The sequence below is a fragment of the Scomber japonicus genome, chromosome 17 (genome assembly GCF_027409825.1).
Source record: "Scomber japonicus isolate fScoJap1 chromosome 17, fScoJap1.pri, whole genome shotgun sequence".
NCBI classification, from domain to species: domain Eukaryota; kingdom Metazoa; phylum Chordata; class Actinopteri; order Scombriformes; family Scombridae; genus Scomber; species Scomber japonicus.
In genome coordinates this window covers 18509075-18528874 of record NC_070594.1, presented here as the reverse complement: position 1 = coordinate 18528874, position 19800 = coordinate 18509075, and the positions used below count along the sequence as shown (strand labels likewise).

General features: G+C 39.5%; 1 protein-coding gene across 2 annotated transcripts in view; it reads left to right on the top strand.

Moving 5' to 3' along the window:
* utrn (utrophin) overlaps positions 1-10075 on the top strand; it is a 178977-nt gene extending 168902 nt beyond the window's left edge. For both annotated transcript variants that reach the window (XM_053337172.1, XM_053337171.1), the window contains 5 exons: positions 1540-1777; positions 5537-5612; positions 5815-5898; positions 7104-7129; positions 8660-10075. In XM_053337172.1, coding sequence (XP_053193147.1) covers positions 1540-1777; positions 5537-5612; positions 5815-5898; positions 7104-7129; positions 8660-8668 — 433 coding nt within the window. In that variant the 3' untranslated portion in view covers positions 8669-10075. The remainder of the gene's footprint in view (positions 1-1539; positions 1778-5536; positions 5613-5814; positions 5899-7103; positions 7130-8659) is intronic.
* The last annotated feature ends 9725 nt before the right edge of the window (positions 10076-19800 follow it).

Genomic DNA, 19800 nt, shown 5'->3' with positions numbered 1-19800 from the left:
TTTCATGTGGAAAGAAAATATCAGAGAAATGATGATGATGTAGCAGTTATCGTCAAAAAAACGTGTCAAACGTCTTTATTTTTAAGTTTCTTAGTTAAACTTAATGTTAGCTCACAGCTTGTTGGTGTCATTTGAGTTTACTGTGCTCATTGTCACATTCAAATGCACAATATATTTACACACATACACACACTCCCCATACCCCCTGTCTGTCACACGCCAAGTCCTTCCCAGGTTTGATTAGTAAATGGAGAAGACTTAGAGAAAGTCACGCAACGATGTATTGTTGCAGAGACGCCTTAGCACAGCCAGTGGCTCGACTGGAGTGATTTAACACTGATTACACACATACGCAGGCGCTCTGAGAGAGCAAGGGAGAGAGAGAGAGAGAGCTTTACTGCCAGCCTCATAAATGCCAACTTAATTAAAGTACTGCAGCTTATGGTTATGCACTGAGAGAGAGGGAGAGGAAGGAATGAAGAGAAATATTTGGCAGAGGGTCCTTTATGTGTGTCTATCCACTTCAAATAGGATTTCACTGAGAAAGCAGAGGTAAACATCAGTGTGGTATTTCTGTGTGGCACCCAACTGTGATGGTTCAGGAAAAAGCTTTTGAAGACTCTGTTTGAGTCTTTCAGGGATAACAATAATAGTAATGATAAGAATAATAAGATAGAACTAGCTGTTGAAGCATGAAAATAAGGCACATCAGTGATATATATATAAAATAGAAAATAGTATGTACTTTGTATACGTTATGTAATGATGACAAAAATAAAGCCCCACTTCCAGCAGCACAAGTCCTCTGAAGCCCATTTACACAGCTCTCAGGAATACAACGCTGCTAAACTAATGGCTACACATGGTTACAAATTTTACCACCAAAGAAGTAAATACAATACTAAAAACATAACAAGACTCTAAACTAAAATAGTAAAATAGTACAATAGAAGACAGAATTATATAAGATACATCTACACATACACCATATGCTCCGTATACATATGTATGTTCATATAAAGTATATATACAGTACATATACATACATAATACTGTATTATTTATATTACATGGACACCATATACTGTATACATACATCAATAAATAAAGTGTGCACAAATAGCCTGCATACAGCGTAGCTACACATGCATAGGAAAGGATATAAATAGACATATAGATGACACATATGCACATGTACATTGTCTTGCATAGGCATGTTTGAAATTCCATACATATGAAGATAAACATGTACAGATACATTGTAGCAATACAAACTGTACTAAGTACTCCACTGTATATGGAGAAAAATACTATAAATTCTACTTTCACCTTGAGATTGTTGAGGAAAAACCAACATAAATTGTCTTATTATCGTGTCGTGACACTAAAAGCCTGTGTCTGTGCTTGAGTGCTCCTTGGCATCGATTCTTCAACTTTCTTCCAAAAGACAATAAAAGACTGTCATTTGCCTGTGTGTGTGTTTATGCATGCAAAACTAGGTGTGACAGATAGATGTGCTTTGTAACTCTTCTTCCTCAGGACCCTACAGAGGGAGTACGAGCAGCTGAAAGAGCAGCATGGCCAGCGAGGACCCCCTTCTGGAGGCTTATGGGAGTCTGAAGGCCCCACTGCCCATCCTGATGAGGCTGATCTTCTAGCTGAGGCAAAACTGCTACGACAACACAAGGGGCGGTTGGAGGCCCGGATGCACATCCTGGAGGAACACAACAAGCAGCTGGAATCTCAGCTCCACCGCCTCCGACAGCTATTGCACCAGGTGACACAACACTTACACCAATTTGTGGGACAGTTTTATCCCAAGCTACAGGTTATGGCTGAGAGGAGACAGTGATAGATTTTCATAGACTTGTACGTTTCCAAAGTAGTCATTTGTTTGGGGCTGTTGTGGACTGCTCCCCGACAACTGCCAAGGGGGACGATTGAAATTGACCCAAACAGGCCATTTACAGGAAGAACAGCTGTAGTACTGGTGCTTAGCAGGCAGAAAACAACACACAGTAGATGTTGCCTACAAAACCTGGGACAGCAGAATCACAATTATGTGATATAAATGCAAGTAACCAGCATGTGTAACCTTCAGAAAGAAGACTCCAGCTTTTATTAACATGAGTCAACCAACATTTTTAATACAACAAGGACATTATACAGCTGTGATTTTAAGTTTGTTTCTTCCATAAGTTGTCTTTTCTTTTAGTTCATTATGCTTGTTATTGTGGAGCAGCAGGCCAATAATCACAGTTCAGACTCATTCACACATACCAGCTGGTAGGGCCATTTCAGTGCAATACAATAAAAAACAGTTTAAAGTACTTCCCTGATGCAGAATGCTTTCAATAAATTCAAATGAATCTCTCAAAGTCATTTCAATAAATCACCAACATAAATGTGTACATGGGCACCTTTTAAGCCCTCACATAAACGTCCATACATCTATCTATAAGTAAACATCCAGATATTTTCCCATTGTTAGTTTTGCCTTAGAATAACAAAAATTGTTCATCAACACTCAGATTAGATCCTAATCACATTATTAGCATTCCTTCCAGTAGTCCAGCATTCGTCTCCAGTCCCTCTATCAATAACTCCCAGATTTGTTTATGCCTGGCCTAATTGCTCACTGAGGTTGGATTGTTTGTGCCTAGTGAGAAATACACAGCCCTCAAGCCAAACAAACAGCAAGCCCGACAAATCAGACTAAGCAAACACAGGAGCAGGTATTGGAAGCATAGTAATAACTCACAACAAATATGGCCTGAGGAAGGCAACTGACGTGACTCGGCAGATTTTTAATGGATGAAGATTAACATTTTGACAAAAAGTTATTTATGCACCCAGCCTGCACTGAGATCTCCCCTCATATTTTAGTAGCAGAAATATAGTTGCGATCATAGTGAGTATGCCAGTTAATATTATGGGCCGTGGAGGCAGTACCACAATGTAAAAAATAGCCCGATATAAGTAATAGTAGTATTATGATATTTAACATTAATGTTGTATCAATATTAATTACTATTTGGTTAATATATGTATATTTTTGGCTAGTTATTCCTTATATAATATCATTTAAGCAGCAGCAGAAATAATGTTGTATTTGATTGTAAAACTAAATACATTCTGTAGATCATGTAGACTGATTTATAGCAATATGTGATATTTTAAAATCTAGGAGATCCAGTAATATTTAACAGAGAGAGTACAAAAAAAACATCTGTCCTGTTTCAAGGCTTTGATTTTGACCTAAAATTCATCATCAGGAACAGTTTGAAGTCAGGAATCACCTCTAATAGATACTCAGTGTCAGCTGATGCATCAATTAGCCTGATGATGTCACAGCCCTACACAGCTTTCAAGATATACAACATTCAACACTTAGTCCTCTCATCCACACTGTGTTTCTCATTTTCTTCATTTTCTTCAGCTTCTTTGAGCCTCTTTTTTCATTTGTTTTGTTTAATGATAACTTGTGTTGAATCTCATCTCACAGGATCACTCGATGGCATTTAAATTCCTTGGTGCTTATTGAATGCTTCTCAACCTTTAGCGACTTGTTTAAATTTTTCTGCACCAATAACATCCTGCATGTTTATTGTACTCGTGAAGTGATTCTGATGCTGATTCTGAAAGACAAAAACGCAAACAAACCAGAACGCACAAATAACTGCATGCACACAAATATCCCCACGTTAAATAAGAACTTCTGTTGTCTGACATTTAAGTCCCCGGAGTCCTGACAGTATGTCAACATGTCTTTCCGTCAATCGCAGCATTACTGCCGAGCTGCAGAATGATAAAGCCAGCTAACGTGATGGCATGCATTAAATTCACATTACTTAAGGCTAACCAAAGCCCTGACCTTAGCTATTCTAAGATGAGCCTCAAGACAATGGTTGAGCTGTAGAGTTGTTTCCAATGTGTTAGCGCCTACAGCACCAGGAGATGAAGGAGAAGAAGATGGGTGATGAGGGAGAGGAGGGAGGACAGCATTGATTTGGTTTCTTGCAGTTCAAAGCTAAAGGGGATTTGAGATTCTGCCACAAATGTCACTGGACATCAAGTGTTTGCTTCAGTGCATCAGAGTACAAGAGAATGTTTTCACCAGTTGACAAACTGTCCACAATTCTTCTGTTACAAAATCCTCAGAAGTAATTAGTGGAATGATATACAGTTCTGTCATATTGTTTTGGAGTAACTTGCCTTTTTTTTTCTGTCTGTGTTTGAGAAATTTACTGATAAATGTTGCATCAGGCGTTTCTTATTAGCCAGAATCTCTGCCATGTATTTGTTAAATAATGATGAAAAAACTGGAGCACACATGACGAGTTTATCTGTGAATCTCTGTGCACACACTAAATTCTTCCTTTTGCCTGAAATGGTGTTTTTATTGATACCCCAAACATCTTGGGGTTTTCTGGAGGCTGCAGCTATGAGCTTAGTTTTTACTATCAAGGTGAGGCCAGAAGCAAAAGAGCAGGGGTGTCATAGTGCAGACAGCAATGGAAAGCTGTACAAACCAAACAAACACTTAGCATTTACTGTCTGCTGTTTCATCCCCTGTGTTGATTAGGTTACTGTCTCTGTCACATCAGTCTCAAGGGGGATGCATTTTTATGTGCATAAAGTTTCATGACTTTTTGCTTTAAATCAGGCATCACTAAATTCAGTCCAGTATGAATATTTGTTCACTCTTTTGGCTGGGTGTCATGACTTTGAAGCTTACACTAATCACTATTGATTGTTAATGTTGGCAGGCTAGGGATTTGTGTTGTTGTACTCACTGAAATCACTCTGCATACAATGATTAGTGACAATACAAAAACTATGAAAATGTGATTTGAGGTGCTTGAATGTGAGTGATAGATTAAAAAGTGATCATTTGATGGAAAGAAAAACTGCCAAACTAAGGACAGATGTTTTCAACACAAATGGACACCAGTAATAATACTACTAATAGCTACCGAGGCTGATTAAGGACACAACTTCTCAATAGACCAGTGCAGTCTGCATGTAATTGGACAATTACTTTGTCATAGTGACAAATTAATTGAGATTGATCCTGACCCTTTATGGTTAAAACATATGGATGATTGCATATTCATTACAATTAAGTTAATTGGATGCTTCTATTGGATGTCTGTAATGCCTCTATGAAACAAAAACCCAAATAAGATAGGTCAGTGCCATGCTTAGATTAGTTATGTGATTTATGTTTCATGTTTGTATTCTTCTTCTATATGATTGCATGTTATCAATTAAATAAATGTTATTAATTAAAGCCACAAATTCCTCAGTATGTACTATATTTCTAAGTCAGATAGCTGGAGATAAGTTTGGAAATTGGAAAAATGGTCCTTTAATATTGGTAGAGAGACACACAAATTTGGCAGTCATGTTTTTCTACACATGACAGCAGCTTCTAATTGGAATAAGGATGTTATAGTAATGGATTGTCCTTTTCTCTCTCTCTCGCTCTCTCTCTCTCTCTCTCTCTCTCCTTCTCTGTTTCTCTCTGTGTCAGCCGGAGGTGGACTTAAGGGTAAACGGAGTATCCTCTCCCACTGTGCAAGATCGAGGGCCACTCACTGAAAACTCAGGTGAGACACTCAAATTTAGAAAGACCTACAGTACACACTCAGACAGAACACACACACACTAGTACTGATCTTGATACATGTAGATGTGAAAGTTAAAACATTGATCTCACGCTATCCCTTAACAAATGGAAACTTGTTGCGCTTCCTCCTGAAGTGTGTCTGTAGTGACTGAAAATCAACCTTTGTGCATGTGTGTGTTTAGATGAGTTGCTGGACTCCCACAACAGCAGCTCTGACCTGGCAGATGTAATGGAGCAGATTAACAACTCCTTCCCTGCATGCAGTCGTAAGTTTCCCACTCCTCCTCCTCCTCCTGCTGCTCCTCCTGCTCCTCCTCGTCTTCTCTCCCACTGTGTCTCCCCCAGCCTCTGACAACAAATTTGTATTTCGCTGGTCAGCACAAAAATTCAGTGTGTCACTTGTGCATGTTTCACTGTTGGTACTTTATCCCTCACAGAGAGGATTCTTGTGTAACGTCTGGTTTCTGTGTAATATAAATGAAACAGATTCCATTATGTTAAGTTTTAACCTTAACCATTATTATCTTACATGTTACATATTATTTTAAGATTAATATTAAACTGTTATTAATTGTGAAGATATAATAAAAGTTAAAATTGAAGAAACTGTGGCACTTTTCTGATACAGTCATCATAATCTGAAGTTTCAAATAGACTTATCATCCATTTTCCCATTGTCTCCTTTACTCTTACTGCTTTTATTGATTTTTATGTCTTTTCCACTCCTTCCTCTTCCACCACCTCACACACCCCTGCTCAACATCTGTCATTTCCCTGTTTGTTATCCAGCTTTGTGTGTGCGTGTGTGTGTGCTCTGAGATGCCATGTATAAATGAAGGCAGCTCGGGCAGATGTGCACTTGTCTGTAGTCATGAATTTAAAAGGTCTTGTCCTGTATTTCAATGAAGAGTGTTATCTATAGTATAAGAAGTATCATTATTGTTTATGTAGTGCACACAGCTTCCTCTGCATTGTGACTGAGGTTTTGATTCTTAGCTAATGAAATGCTTTCTCGTGCACATAGATTTTAAGTAAAGCCTGAAGGTTTTTTAGGATTATCATTTCAATTTGGTATTTGATATGATCAGACCTTATACCCTCATTACTCTTTATAACAGAATATGGAAGAATCTGCCTCTGGGGATGTTTCTCAAATAAAAAAAAAATAAGTAAAAATGTTCAAATTGGGAGTTAGAGCTCACTGATTTTAAATTGCATTTGAATTTTTCGACTCGAAACTCCTGTGAGGGCTTTAGTTAAAAATCCATTCTAATCTGGCAGACGCTCCCACGTTATTAGCATTTGGTTACTGCACAGCTCGAAGGCTGCAGGACTGAGCAGCACAGAGCTGATTGTGTATATGAGTATGTGGGAGGGACCAGGGGGCTGATAATTTAGTGTAGACTTATAAAACAGAGATTAAGTGGGGAGTTGAAGTGTTAAACTGCTCTATTGTCTCTTGTTTTCACAGCCTCAAGCATCTCCTCCAGACCACAGGTAAGGTGAAACTCTTTCACACTTGTGGACACCTCACAGTAAGACTTCACTGTAAATCATGTCTGTGTATTCGGAACTTGTTTTTTTTTTCTTTTCTTTCTGCTCCATTCTACGTATTTGGTAATGGTGTGAGAAGTTGAATATAGCCTTCACCTGCCATAGCTCTCCGTGTTAGGTGGCCTGTGAGAAAGACAATCATCTGATATCAGACAGTATTGTCATTACACTCCGTTTCCATTGCACAATTTCTGTGTGGTAGGAGGATTCAATTCAATGCACCACTAAACCCTCCAACTGATGGTGATGTACTGCAAGTTGGTTTTAGCTTGTCTGATCTCAGCGCCGTCTAGCTTTACTCCTCCTTGGTTCCACCACACAGCTTGACAACAGCGTTAGTCCCGCCTGTGGTGCTGATTGGCTAATCATTAGCCCCCCTGCAGTGCTCATAGGATTGATTGCTTTTTCAACCAAGAAACCATTATTTCATATCATGATGCCACACAGGATTCAGACAACTGGGCTCAGTGGAGTGGGCGGATTCAAAGGTCTGGACCCAGGCAAGAAATAGACAGTTAATGGATCTCTGGGGAGAGCTGTTAGCGGTTCCTCTCAGACCACTGTCAGAGGCTAAGGTGCTTTTTGGGACAGAGATGTTGTTGAAAGCTCTTGCCACTGACCTCCTCCCACTGTAATTATTTACCCTGCTCCATTGCCCCTCTGCTCACTCCATTCCCCCCTTTCTCTTGCTGTCTGTTTAAACTGCTCAGCTTGTCTCTCCACACACAGCTAATACCTTTACACGCTACTTCAGCTGCTTATTTGCTATGAATCCATTTGTGGTGGCTGTTGTAAAATAGATACGTATTTTCCCTTTGATTTCTTCTTTCATCTTTGAAGACCATTGCACTCCAAGTGATTGCTTTCAGCATTATACACCTCTGAATTTAATTTAAGTCAGATCAAGTTTATCATGACACAGTATAATGCCCGTTATACGCACTTTGTATTCACTACAAGGAGGAAATTATGGGAAGCACACTTCTTACATCTCCATAGTCATCCTTTCACTCTTTCCTTTTTCATTGTCCTTGGCAAACTCCGTTCCTTGGTTGGTTGTCAGGCATAGGCATGGGTGAATAGGTTTGAGCTCGTTATTCCATTTCTAAGAAGACAGCTATGTTTTGTAAAATCTCCTCTGAATGCTCCCAGCCCACCTCCTCCCTTTCCTCCACACCGGGCTGCTAATGGACTGTAACTGGCTTGAGGGACTGCAGTCCATTTACCAGCTTTCAAACCCGATTACTTTGTTCGAATCTGTGATGATATTGATGAAGAGAAATGAGGCGGGTGCACCTGCTGCACTTGAACTTGGGAGAAAGAGATACTGTAGGAGTGTTTAACTTTCAGTGGTTCCACTCACACCCAGACACACCCACCTCCTGTAGTTTTCTTTACACATTTTGTTGACATATTTTTGTGTGTTTTCTGATCCAGTGTGATCATTTCATGTTTCTTTGTTTTGTTTTGCAGGTGATGTGAGGACTGTCACCACAAAGGATGGTGTGTGTTTGTGCGTGCACACGTGTGAGTGTGCACACATTTGAAGTGACAAGACCATTCCCAAACAGACTCCTGACCCTAAATCCCAAAGACGCACAGGACCAGACAACTTAACTACTTTTACCACCTTGTCTTGTACTATGCAAACTGTACATTTTATGAACTGTAGATTGTACCTGAACTTGGTTCAACATTTGTCAGTGATTTGTTTAGATATGCAGATGAGTATATGGACACGGGGCTTTGTATAGTAAAATATGCTTTTTTTTTGTTCTTGAGAGGGTGCATTGGGATTTGTGTTTTGATCTTGTTAAGTTCTGCCTTCACTGGGAATCAAACTGTTACATTTATTTTGTCATTCCACTGCTTTGTACCCTCCAGCCCCAAGTTTCTGTCATGTGTCAATGGAAATAGCCACAGATTTCGTTCCAAGTTTGGGAGCACGCACAGTTCCTGAGTAATATCATTTAGTGGCTAAAAGCATCATTTTAAAGATGTAAACTGTCTCTTCTCAAAGCGTCTGTTTTGTTTTAAAGATCTATCTTGTAGCATGCTTGATGTCAAGTTCCCCTTTAAAGCATTGATACGCCGACAGACTTTGTGTTAACTGCGATTTGTTAATGTTAACTTTAACCCCTTCTGTGCCTATACAGTTTGTCATTCCACGTGTGGAAGACAGAGACGAGAGTTGATGAATAAAAAGTGGGATTGTGTATAAAAAGAGACGTTTTGGAAAAATATAGATTTAAATCTAAATTTGTTCTGAATTATGGGTTTGTAAGAGGCCTGCAGTCATTATGTAGAATAGTTTTTTAAAGATATATGTTGAGAAATCAGAGGAAAGCCATGATTGCCTTGCTACCTCAGACTCATAGACACAGTTTTGTTTTTGTGGTTCGTAAACTTGTTTAAAACAATTGTGATCATTTTAAGAACATGTACAACCTGGTTTAGCATTCAGAGCTTTTGCTTACTGTATTGGTGTACACTGCAATGAGGAGTTACCAAGTAAAAAAAAAAAAAGGTTACTCTTACTGTACCACAATGGGTCTGTGGCCTGCTGAAGCTAGCCGCCCGTAATGATGAGTATTACTTTATCTGTTGTTGGTTTTTCCACTGGCCTTCTAGCACTGGTCACTCACTGCGTTGTGTTGTTGTGCTATATGCTATCCTGTAAAACTTGTGAGACTGAACAACACTACTATAACCTCCTCTGACTGTAGACTGATGATGATGATGATGATGATGTTGGTGATGATTTTATTGATTACAATCATGATAAACCGTACCATGGCAGAACTGTGTCGTTTCTCCTGAGGTATGTAAAATAGATTGACCACACTACGTGTAATATGGCTACGTTGTTTTATTCTAAATAAAAAATTTTATAACAAGTACACATCACCCTTTGCAGTAATTTGTGTGCCTAATGTGTGTGTCTCTCTCTCAGACTGTCTACAGCACAAGTAAGCCTCGAATGTCGTAGTGCAGCAGTACATTTTGTAATAATGCACAGCCAACCACTGAAGTTAAATCCTATCTTACATGCATTCAGCTCAGTTTGTCACGTTTCCAGTACTATAATGGCTGAATGATTCTGTGAATATTTAAAGGTAATATAGATTAATCACTTCACTAAAATTAATAAACACTGATCAGAAATTCAACCCACTAGTTCAAGTGTTTTCATATGCAGTGCTTGCCCCTCATTTAAAAGTGTCTTTTGCTCTCACCTGGTTTGAGGAATGTAGTCCTCATTACTGCATACTCCTCTGTGCCATCCAGCTGAGACTGTAACATTATTATTTATCAAAGCAATTGATCATGCAGTGAGTGGTTGTATCATCATTACATGTTTGCAGAGAGCATGCAGAGGTATAACTGAAAAACTCCAAATGAATGATGAAAGGTAATCATCCTCTTTACTATGGACCTTCAAACACAATTTTTTCATGTTCATGGCTGCATTGCATTAATTATCCCACCTTTCTTTGAGGTCCTGTGATGTTGGATTAAAGACATTTACCTTGCTTGGCCATTCTGTCAGCTGCTGCTAGTCACGAATCACATCTGCACAAGTGATTTCATGGTGTAGAATCTGCTCAATTTAGCAACCTGTCAGATGAAATTATGTCTCAACAGGAAATTGTCTGTACTCTCAAGGCTGCAGTTATTAGACTGCACCAAACTCAAATGGCTTGTTTCCTTCCTGTAGTTGCTCCTGCCTAACCTTGCTTTCATTCATCCTATCATCTGTTCTTTCTTTAGATATATCAAAAAACATTAACAAGCACATAACATCACTCCATCCTCTCTACTATTCTATTACAACATATCAATCCCCTCATCATCTCTATCATTTTTTGTTGTGATGTGAAAATTAGACATAAATTAAAAGAAAATGACTGCACAAGTTTCCTCTGAACAGTGTTCTCTATCATCTGTGGTCCAGCAGTATTATAACACACTTCAATAATGCAACAGTAGCCAAGCAGTAGTGCACCTTAATTGGATCTGGGTCTACTGTACATATTCAAACTCCTTATGGACGGCACACTCTCATCCTCTGGGGGTCCCTGAGGTGCTTTAATCAATCTACTAGTCTCACTTCTGTAATGCTCTGCAGGAATCAGCTTGTTTGTAAAGGCAAAGAAGTTTGTAAGTAACAAACAAGCATACGCAAGGGAGAGGTAGTACCTCCTCTACGGTGGACTCACATTACAAAAAGAAGTGTAGTGGAATTGTTAATATTAATGTGCCAATTAGGCCACATGTGAAAGCAGATTAGGTTTAATTACTGTAACAATCAAATGTGCTCATATGGAACTTGGTCAAAACAGCATTGCATCTATTATCAGCAATCTTTCTAAAATATTTAATCCTACTCAGATGCAGCACTCTGTGACTTAGCGCCTTAGACTGTCATGCTCCAGTGAAGTGCAGTGTATGCCTGCTGGGTTGAACATAGATTCTGCAGTATAATATAACAAGCACAGAATACATTTAGTGGATCGTTTTGTTTTAATAACAACATGGGAACGGCGTAAGTGAAAATATCTGGTCTCTCAATGGAGGTCAAAGGTCAGAACAGTGTACTTAAACTTATATGGTTGGTATGATCATCGTACACAGTGGATACAGAATGGTGAGACTGTGTTATGGCAAAGCAGTGACCCATGCTATACTCAAAAAGTTGACAAAATTCATCTCAACTCAAGGCCCTTTCAACTGGAGCTTTCTATCATTCCACATGGTGTTCTTCAGCAAATGGAGCTCTCAAGTTGCCCTTAATGAGCTGAGCACTACTTAGGACATTGTCACAACCTGGCTCGGAGGTAGGACAAAAGATGGAGACCACACATGACTTCAAACTAGAAAACATAAATTTATTGAATTAAACAAAAAATAACTATGTATGTCAGTTCATCAGTAATGTTTGTAATGTATGGGTGGGTGTGTGTATGTGTAAGATAAAATAAGAATATAAATTACCGAAGTTCAAACAAACCCAGCAACTCAAAACAGGAGAGACTAGACTGAATGCTCAGAGCTCTATTTATAAAGGAGCATTCACACCAATCCAGGTGCTGCCCATCTCTCATGATGAGCCACCTCCCAAACAACCAATCAGAGGCCATGAGGCCGTCACAACATCCTGTCCATGGTGGCTTTCAGTCTTATCACATGGTCTTCCTACGCAGTGACCCTGTATGTCTTCAAATAAATGTTCATTCTTCTGAGCCATCTGGAGACCTGCTGTTATGCAAACTAAGAGCTGAAAAATGTAATTATAAATATGTAATGTCTGTCTATGTAAGACTAGGGCCATAGATGTAAAATAAAATAAAATACTGACCTGGAGGAGGAGGGGGGTAATATTTCGCCAAAAAAACCCTCAGAATTTCTAAGACTGAAGTAGCAAATTTGCCAGAAAAAAGTCATACATTTGCGAGAAAAAAAGTAAAAAAGCTAATCACATAGCCTCATGTTGCAACACTGAAGAGAAGTCGCTGGTTGTGCATTATGCCTGCTCTGGAAGAGTTGGGTTTTCAGTAAGGAGATACTTGTTATCTTTGAAAATACATTTACAGTTTACGTCTTGCAAATTTGCCACTTTATAATGTCAGAGAATATCCGTTTGTTTTTGTTTTTTTGTAAATTTACGACTTTAACCTCAGAAATGTTTTTTTTCTCGAAATATTTCCCATGCAGTGAATATTGACCTTACCCTAATTGAAGGCGGTAACATTAGCAGGTAAAGCTAACCGCTCACAGCTGGCTGTTGGATATTTTTCAGAAGAAAGGTGAGTCTGTGTCAGTGCTTTTGACAAGAGAGTGTTAACCCATAGTTAAGCCTGATTAAACCTGGTTAAACGGTGCTATGAGTCTTGTTTTTGTGTGCCAAGCGTTGCTCTGTTGTAGCTAACATGCTAACGACCAAGCTAGTTGAGCTAGCATTGTCGGTTTTCTTTTACTGGGAATTTGTTGTCCTACTTTTATTGTATTTTGTGCGTGAGCTATCTACAATCTTTATATGTATATATATATATATATACATTCATATATTTCATTTATTATGTGCAGTTTGTGTGTCAGGTCAGTTCAACACTTTTAGATTGAAATATCCCTAAATGTTGTAGAGACATTGAATTCAAGCTAATATCTTTAGTGACAGCAGCTGACCTTTTATCTCAGGAGCAGAGTGGGATTTATTCACTAAGGAGCAAGTACAAGGAATTCAACTGAAAAAGGAAAACACACACATTAAACAATAAACACGAGAAGAGATGGGACTAGTTTGTAACTACTGAAATGGCTTTTGAAAATACATTGCTTTTGTTTTTTGGTTTGTTTTGGCTGGTGAGTGAAGAAATGTACCTGCTACTTGCATATTTTACCAGCATTTGGTTGGTGGCTGGCATGCATATTGACATGATACAGACTGTGCAAAATAGCAGAATATAAATAGAAGTATGAATACCAATGTGGATATTATTATGATATCCCAAATATATGTATATCTATATAGTGCAGGACTAACAAACACACAGCATACACACACATTTGAATGAGATATGGAGGTGTAGTGGTGTTGGTATGTTTACAGTGTTTTACTGTCCTTGTTAAACCCTCACTCCAGCCAATTTTACTTCCTGTGTGTCTGAATAGAGAAGCCCAGTGCTTGGAGCTGCTATACTAATTTTATTTCATCTCATTTAGAATAAACCAGACCAGTTGGAAACACAGCAGTGGTCCTCGTTTCTTTCATCTTCAAACTTTAAACATCGCAGATTCTGCTGCGAGGTGTGCAAGACCCAACCAACTATCCATTCAAAGGTAAGTGACTTGGCAAGTAAGCTCATGGGTTCCCATAAGGGACACAGCTTAAAAAGTAGGGCTTTCAAAAGTAGCTGAGCAAGTCTGAAACAGTAAGTATGTTAAATCCATATATTCTCTTTGTGTTTGTACGTCCCAGAGTCATTTAGAGTTTCCCGGGGTGCCTATTTTTTAGTATGGTGACCTTACTGCCAATTAAACCTTTACCTTGGCCTTTATCAGTGCTCTGCTGTACAGAATTAAACAGCAATCCAGGTACTTGCTTATCCTGTGTATGTGAGCCTCTCACAGGAAACCAGACAATATCTAATCTATTCAATTTCCTTGTCCTCTTGTCCCTGTTCTCCTCTGAGCATCGCCATCTGTGATCTGCTAATTCTCTTTGCTGCGGGTGAAAACAGACTACAATGATTCCTCCAGGCTTTGGCTGTACAGCCTCAGCTGTCCACCAATGGGGCATGGCAGTGTATCTTTCTGGATGCTGATGCTGATGGTGCTGGATGTTTATTTTTTTCCCTTCCTCTGGCCGTTTCTCATTCACGTAGCAATGCTGGCTGGCATGCATATCCGCGCGACAGCTGTCCCCTTTGATCAAATGCTTGGCAGGCAGCAACAGAACTGGTGCTGATGCTATGGGTGTCTTGGCGTGTAGGTGCCCCTGGCTCGAGTCAACGACAGGGAACAGATGTTGAGGAGGGGGGAGACAGGTCACTGCAAGTCCTGGGTGGGATATGCTGTACAGGCTGAACCCCAGAGAGATGGAGTCAGGGAAAGAGAGCACTGGATGTGTACAAGGCAAGCAACACAGATCAACGAATAGCCAGTTTCTGTTTTCATCATTGCTGTTATATTAGCAGCTTAATCTCTGTTATGCTGACACAGTGGTCCTCTATGTAAATGTTCCAGCTCACATGAGCTTGAGTCAAACTTGTATCCTAATGAACCTCCCAGCTTTAACCATTCCCTTGCAGTACTTATCTGCTGAAGTTTATTGTCCTCAGTGCACTTCAGATCTCCAGAATATGCTGAGTGCACTCAGTTAGCATTAGCATCATATCAGCTCTCTCTTTGACAATTAATTTTAAGTAGCTAACTGCACTGGAGCTTCTTTTGGCAGGGCATCCACTTAGGGCTTTAATTTTGAATGCTTTAGGGGATATCCTGAGCATTTATATCATATCGGTATTTTCTTTTGAAACAGAGTCCACAACCTGGTATATGAAGTATACTTCCCTTTTAAAATTTTAAGTTTTAGTATTGCACAGTTGACCCCCTCCTGTTACTCAGCCCCCCCTTTAACTTGTTAGAATTGTGACATTATTATTTTATTTCCCCATACATTTATTTTCACTCATTACTTCTTTCTCCTCTTGGAAATAATGTCATCCTTATATTATAACTCGCCTGCCTCCTTTATGTGTATATTTCGAGGCTATCATTAGCAACAAGCCATTTGCCAGCATTTATGATCCTTCTCACACTTTTATGGCTGCGATAGATACACAAACACAGACACTTTTACATATTCACGTGTATATAGGGCCTACATCTATCTACAATAACAATGTTTGCTACAGTAAGACTATTTAATGTTTCACACCTCCTTGCAACAGCTGCATTCATGATACCTGGTCAGGGCTCAGGACTAATGAAGGGAGACAAACTGAAATCGGTGTGTCTGAAATGGGAGCAGTAGGAGGTGTGCAGGGAATCAGTCAGTATCTTCCCAGTTTCATTACAGCACGGACCATTAGCTGCAGGCAGGTCATTGACATTCCTGCTCACGGTGTTAAGAGCTCTGCTGCCACGACAGTTTAAACCAATCAGGCTGCTTGTAAACACAGAAGACCCGACTATAATGAAATTTGATGGGTATTTTATATTGGCTGTAGAGAGGTTGCTGAACGATTTCTGTGGAAAATATGAAGTGGGCCTTTGTTGTGTTGGGCATAGGAAAAAGGAATAATAACTACAGCATCAATGTCTGTTTTGTGCTGAATCATAACAGTTTGATTTACATATTTCCCTGTGTGTCTGAGTTGGAGGGTTAGGGCAAGAATATCCCAGGTGTTTTTCACACCCTTTACTTTCACAGTATGTTATTTGCCTCTGGCCTGGCAGATGTTTTGCCAGGCCGGAGGCAAATCTGATGCTCATCACACCTCTGTGGCCAACAAATCTGGTTGATGCACCACAACACTTCCACTGCCACAATCCCCAGACTGTGAATGAGAAACATATTGAATTATTAAAAGATTGCCCTTGGTGGTGCTGAGAGCTAAGTTGCCACAACAACAGCATCTCGATGCAAAAATATACAGGACGCAGGATCCACCAAGATATTATGGCACAATTGGTTGAATTTGAGATGAGTTCAATCATTTTAAATGAGAGGAGAGAGGGTACTGTGAATTACATAAAAGTTTGTGGCTCTGTAGGTACCTTTTTTTTTTTTTTTTATAACTTTTGCATAATGACAGCTGTTTGGTATGCAGATGAAGCTGTGACGTTTAATTGGGACTGAACTTTTTGGCATGCCTAATGTGCACGCAGGTGTTTTGCTCATTGTCATACTTATAAAATGCCCCAAACGACAGTGATTGAAATGCTGGCTTTACACAGTGTTCTTCATGTTTATGAAATGAAATGCGCCTGCTGCTTTCAATTCAGTAACGATTACATCTCCATGCTAGGCAGGTTCAGTTACACACTCCAAATTAGCCCGAGGATGTGTATAAGAAATTACATCTTGTCTGTCTTCTTAATGGTGTTGGATTGTAAAGCCGTGTTACCAAGCTTATCCATGAAACAGATATACAGAACACGCTGTGTGCTTTATAGCTGTATCATGTGCTTTACAGGAAATAAGGGGAACCAAAACAGATAAACACAGATAATGCCAAGAGATAGAGGAAAGGCTGTCAGCTGTATTTTCTCCCCAGAACAACAACAGAAACAGTTTAGTGTTAATCTATTGAGAGTAGATGCCTAATATTTCCAAAACATGAACTTCCCTCACAGTGCACAGTGTGAAGCTTTCATCAAGAGACCAAAAAATATTCAGATTGCATGTAATGCTTGTGTCGGCACTTTTTGATGAAACTGAACTGTATGAAGAACTGTGGTTTCTTGTGCTGATTAACATTATGCTCATCATTTTTATTCCTCCCTAGTCAACGTGACTTTTTACAGTACTTTTTTAAAGAGTAGGGTGCAGAGAGAGCCGAGTGAAAGTTGGTGATGGATGAGCCAACATCAGACTGATGATCATACATTTTGCCCCTGACGATCAATAAATAAATAAATAGTCTTTCTTAAATCAGCATGGGTGTCATCAATCAGTGCAACTCCTCAATCTTCAATAGTCAATATGATTGTCACTTGTCAAGAGCCATAGATGTGGCTGTGCAAACTCTAAGAAACAAGGATGGAGTCTTTGCATATTCAGTTGGCAGTACTTCTGACAGTTAACGCACGTCTCTAACGGAGTATCTGATTCACCAACAAGAGCAGGAAACTCGTTCCACAGAGAAGAAGCTGCATGGGATACAGCTTTTCCCCCAGGTTCATTTTTAGAGTATGCATATTCTTTTTGACAAACGTGGTGCTAATGATCAAAACCCAACTCGCAGAGGCCTTTTTAAAAAGCCTGTCAGATTCAGCAAGCGGGTTGAGGGGAGGAAGGGGAGTTGTCATGTGTCAAAGGAACAGGTAACTACGCTACCACCCGAGAAACAAGGGAGAAGATGTCAGTGAATAATGTAGGCAGGAGTTTTTGTGTGAGAGTGGGTTGATATGCTCATTTGACTTGTCATTAAAATGTGAGTGTGTATGATTGTGAGTGTTTTTGAAAACCTCAACACTGCTATTTTGTTTTTTTCATGTTTTGAACTTTCATCTGAACGATTCATTTCACCTCAATGAGACCCTGTGACTAAACTTAAAAACGCTCCGTGGTCCTAAGAACAAGGCTGGTGGGATAAAACCTTTTCTCTTGACAGCTACCGCAAAGACTGAGTAGGAAGTAAAGCGAAGAGAAAAATTGTGCAAAAATGCTAAGAGAAAAACAGGAAGAGGGCTAGAAGTGATTTTTAAAGTAGAGTAAAAATGGAAATAATAAAGTAGGTGAAGCCAAAGAGAAAAGAAAGGTAAGAAGAGAACCACTCTCACAGCTGACAAGGCCTATCTTAATCAGTCCTATTATGAATAACTGAATATTTAATCACTTTTAATTCATATTCCTCACTCATGAGCTTGGCTTTGTGATACAGTATGTGAGTATCTGACAGAGGCAGTATTCTTCTAGGTTTTTAAAAAAAAAATAATTGAAGTTCCAAAGGAGAGATCAGTTGAAAATGAATACAAATGTTGGTGATTACACTGTGAGGCATCTTCATAAGTGAGTCGAGATAGGACAGGATCCCTAGGAGTCTAGTTGCTGCTCCTGGTGAAATGAGCCAGCAGATGGTTGATGGGCAACATGGAGCACACGGTGGTCAGGAAGACAGAACAGCTGTCCATCATCGACCTTTGTTGTTTTCATTTACTCTAATAGTCTTTTTTCGAGGCTGTTGCTTGGTTTGAGGCGATCCTGTCAGTTTTGCAATCTGAGCTGCAAACCTGTATTTTTTCATGTTTGATTTCTTGCCTTTTTTATCTTGGTGTTTTCTTTTCAACCATTTCTCTGCAGATCTAAACTTGAACCCCCTACTCAGTCCAAGTCATCATCCATCTTCCATTTGGAATCTAAGTATATTGTATGTCTCTTTCTCTCGTTCTACCTCTCACCCCTGACAGTGCCCCTCTCTGTTCTTACTGTCATTTAATAATGAGGGTGAACATCTATCATATCTTAATCCACTATACGGTAGTCCCCCTGTAGAGAACTTGTATATTTCAGCTGTCAAATGTTATTTCATTCTTCAGGTGGTGGGATAGTGAACTCTGAATCATACAGTATTAAATATAGAGGAGCTTCATGTTCTGGTTCAACTGTTACATCATTTTGTTCAGATTGACACTGTATAACTCTGTGACCTTTAAGGCTCTATATTGGACAGTATTAGTTGTGTCCTGAGGTGTGGAGTGTAATAGAAATGACAGTAATAAGTGCTTCTGTTTAATTGACTACACATGCTTGTTTTTCATTCTCAAGGAGAGAAGCAGCTTTGTGGACAGCTTTCAAAATAATAAGAGAACCTCCATATCCTAATTTCATCCTCTCGCTCCCTCCACATGTCTGTATTCCATTATTCATGGATGACAGGAGTTGCCAGGGAAAATGTTGCCCCACTTTCCCCTCTGCCCCCCCTCTCCTCAAAATATGTTGAAGTAAAGCTGAAACCAATCCGGCTTAAGGCCCTCTCTGTGCTTCCTCATAGCCCCTTTCCGTTGCTGTAGCCTTAATGAGAATTAGCCGAGCTTCTGTCTGCGACACAGATTGCGGTTGGAAAGCAGGTTATCCTTTCACAGAGACAGGCTTGGGATGACATGACACAACACCTTGTCTTTGTTCCCAAATCCGCAGGTGAACAATAGAAGCTGTTCGCTGGCATCAGTTTGAACCTGAGCTGCCAGCCCTGTCTTCTCTACACATTGGTTTTTTCTGCTGACAACAGGACAAGCCAGAGTGCAAAAAGTGGAACAAACAGCTAAATTTACCAAAAACCTGTTTACTGCCTGATGAGTACACACGATGATACAGTACAGCAGTCTGGCTGTGAGTGGGTGTGTTTTTTGTAATTTAACTTGAATTAATCAACACATAAATACAA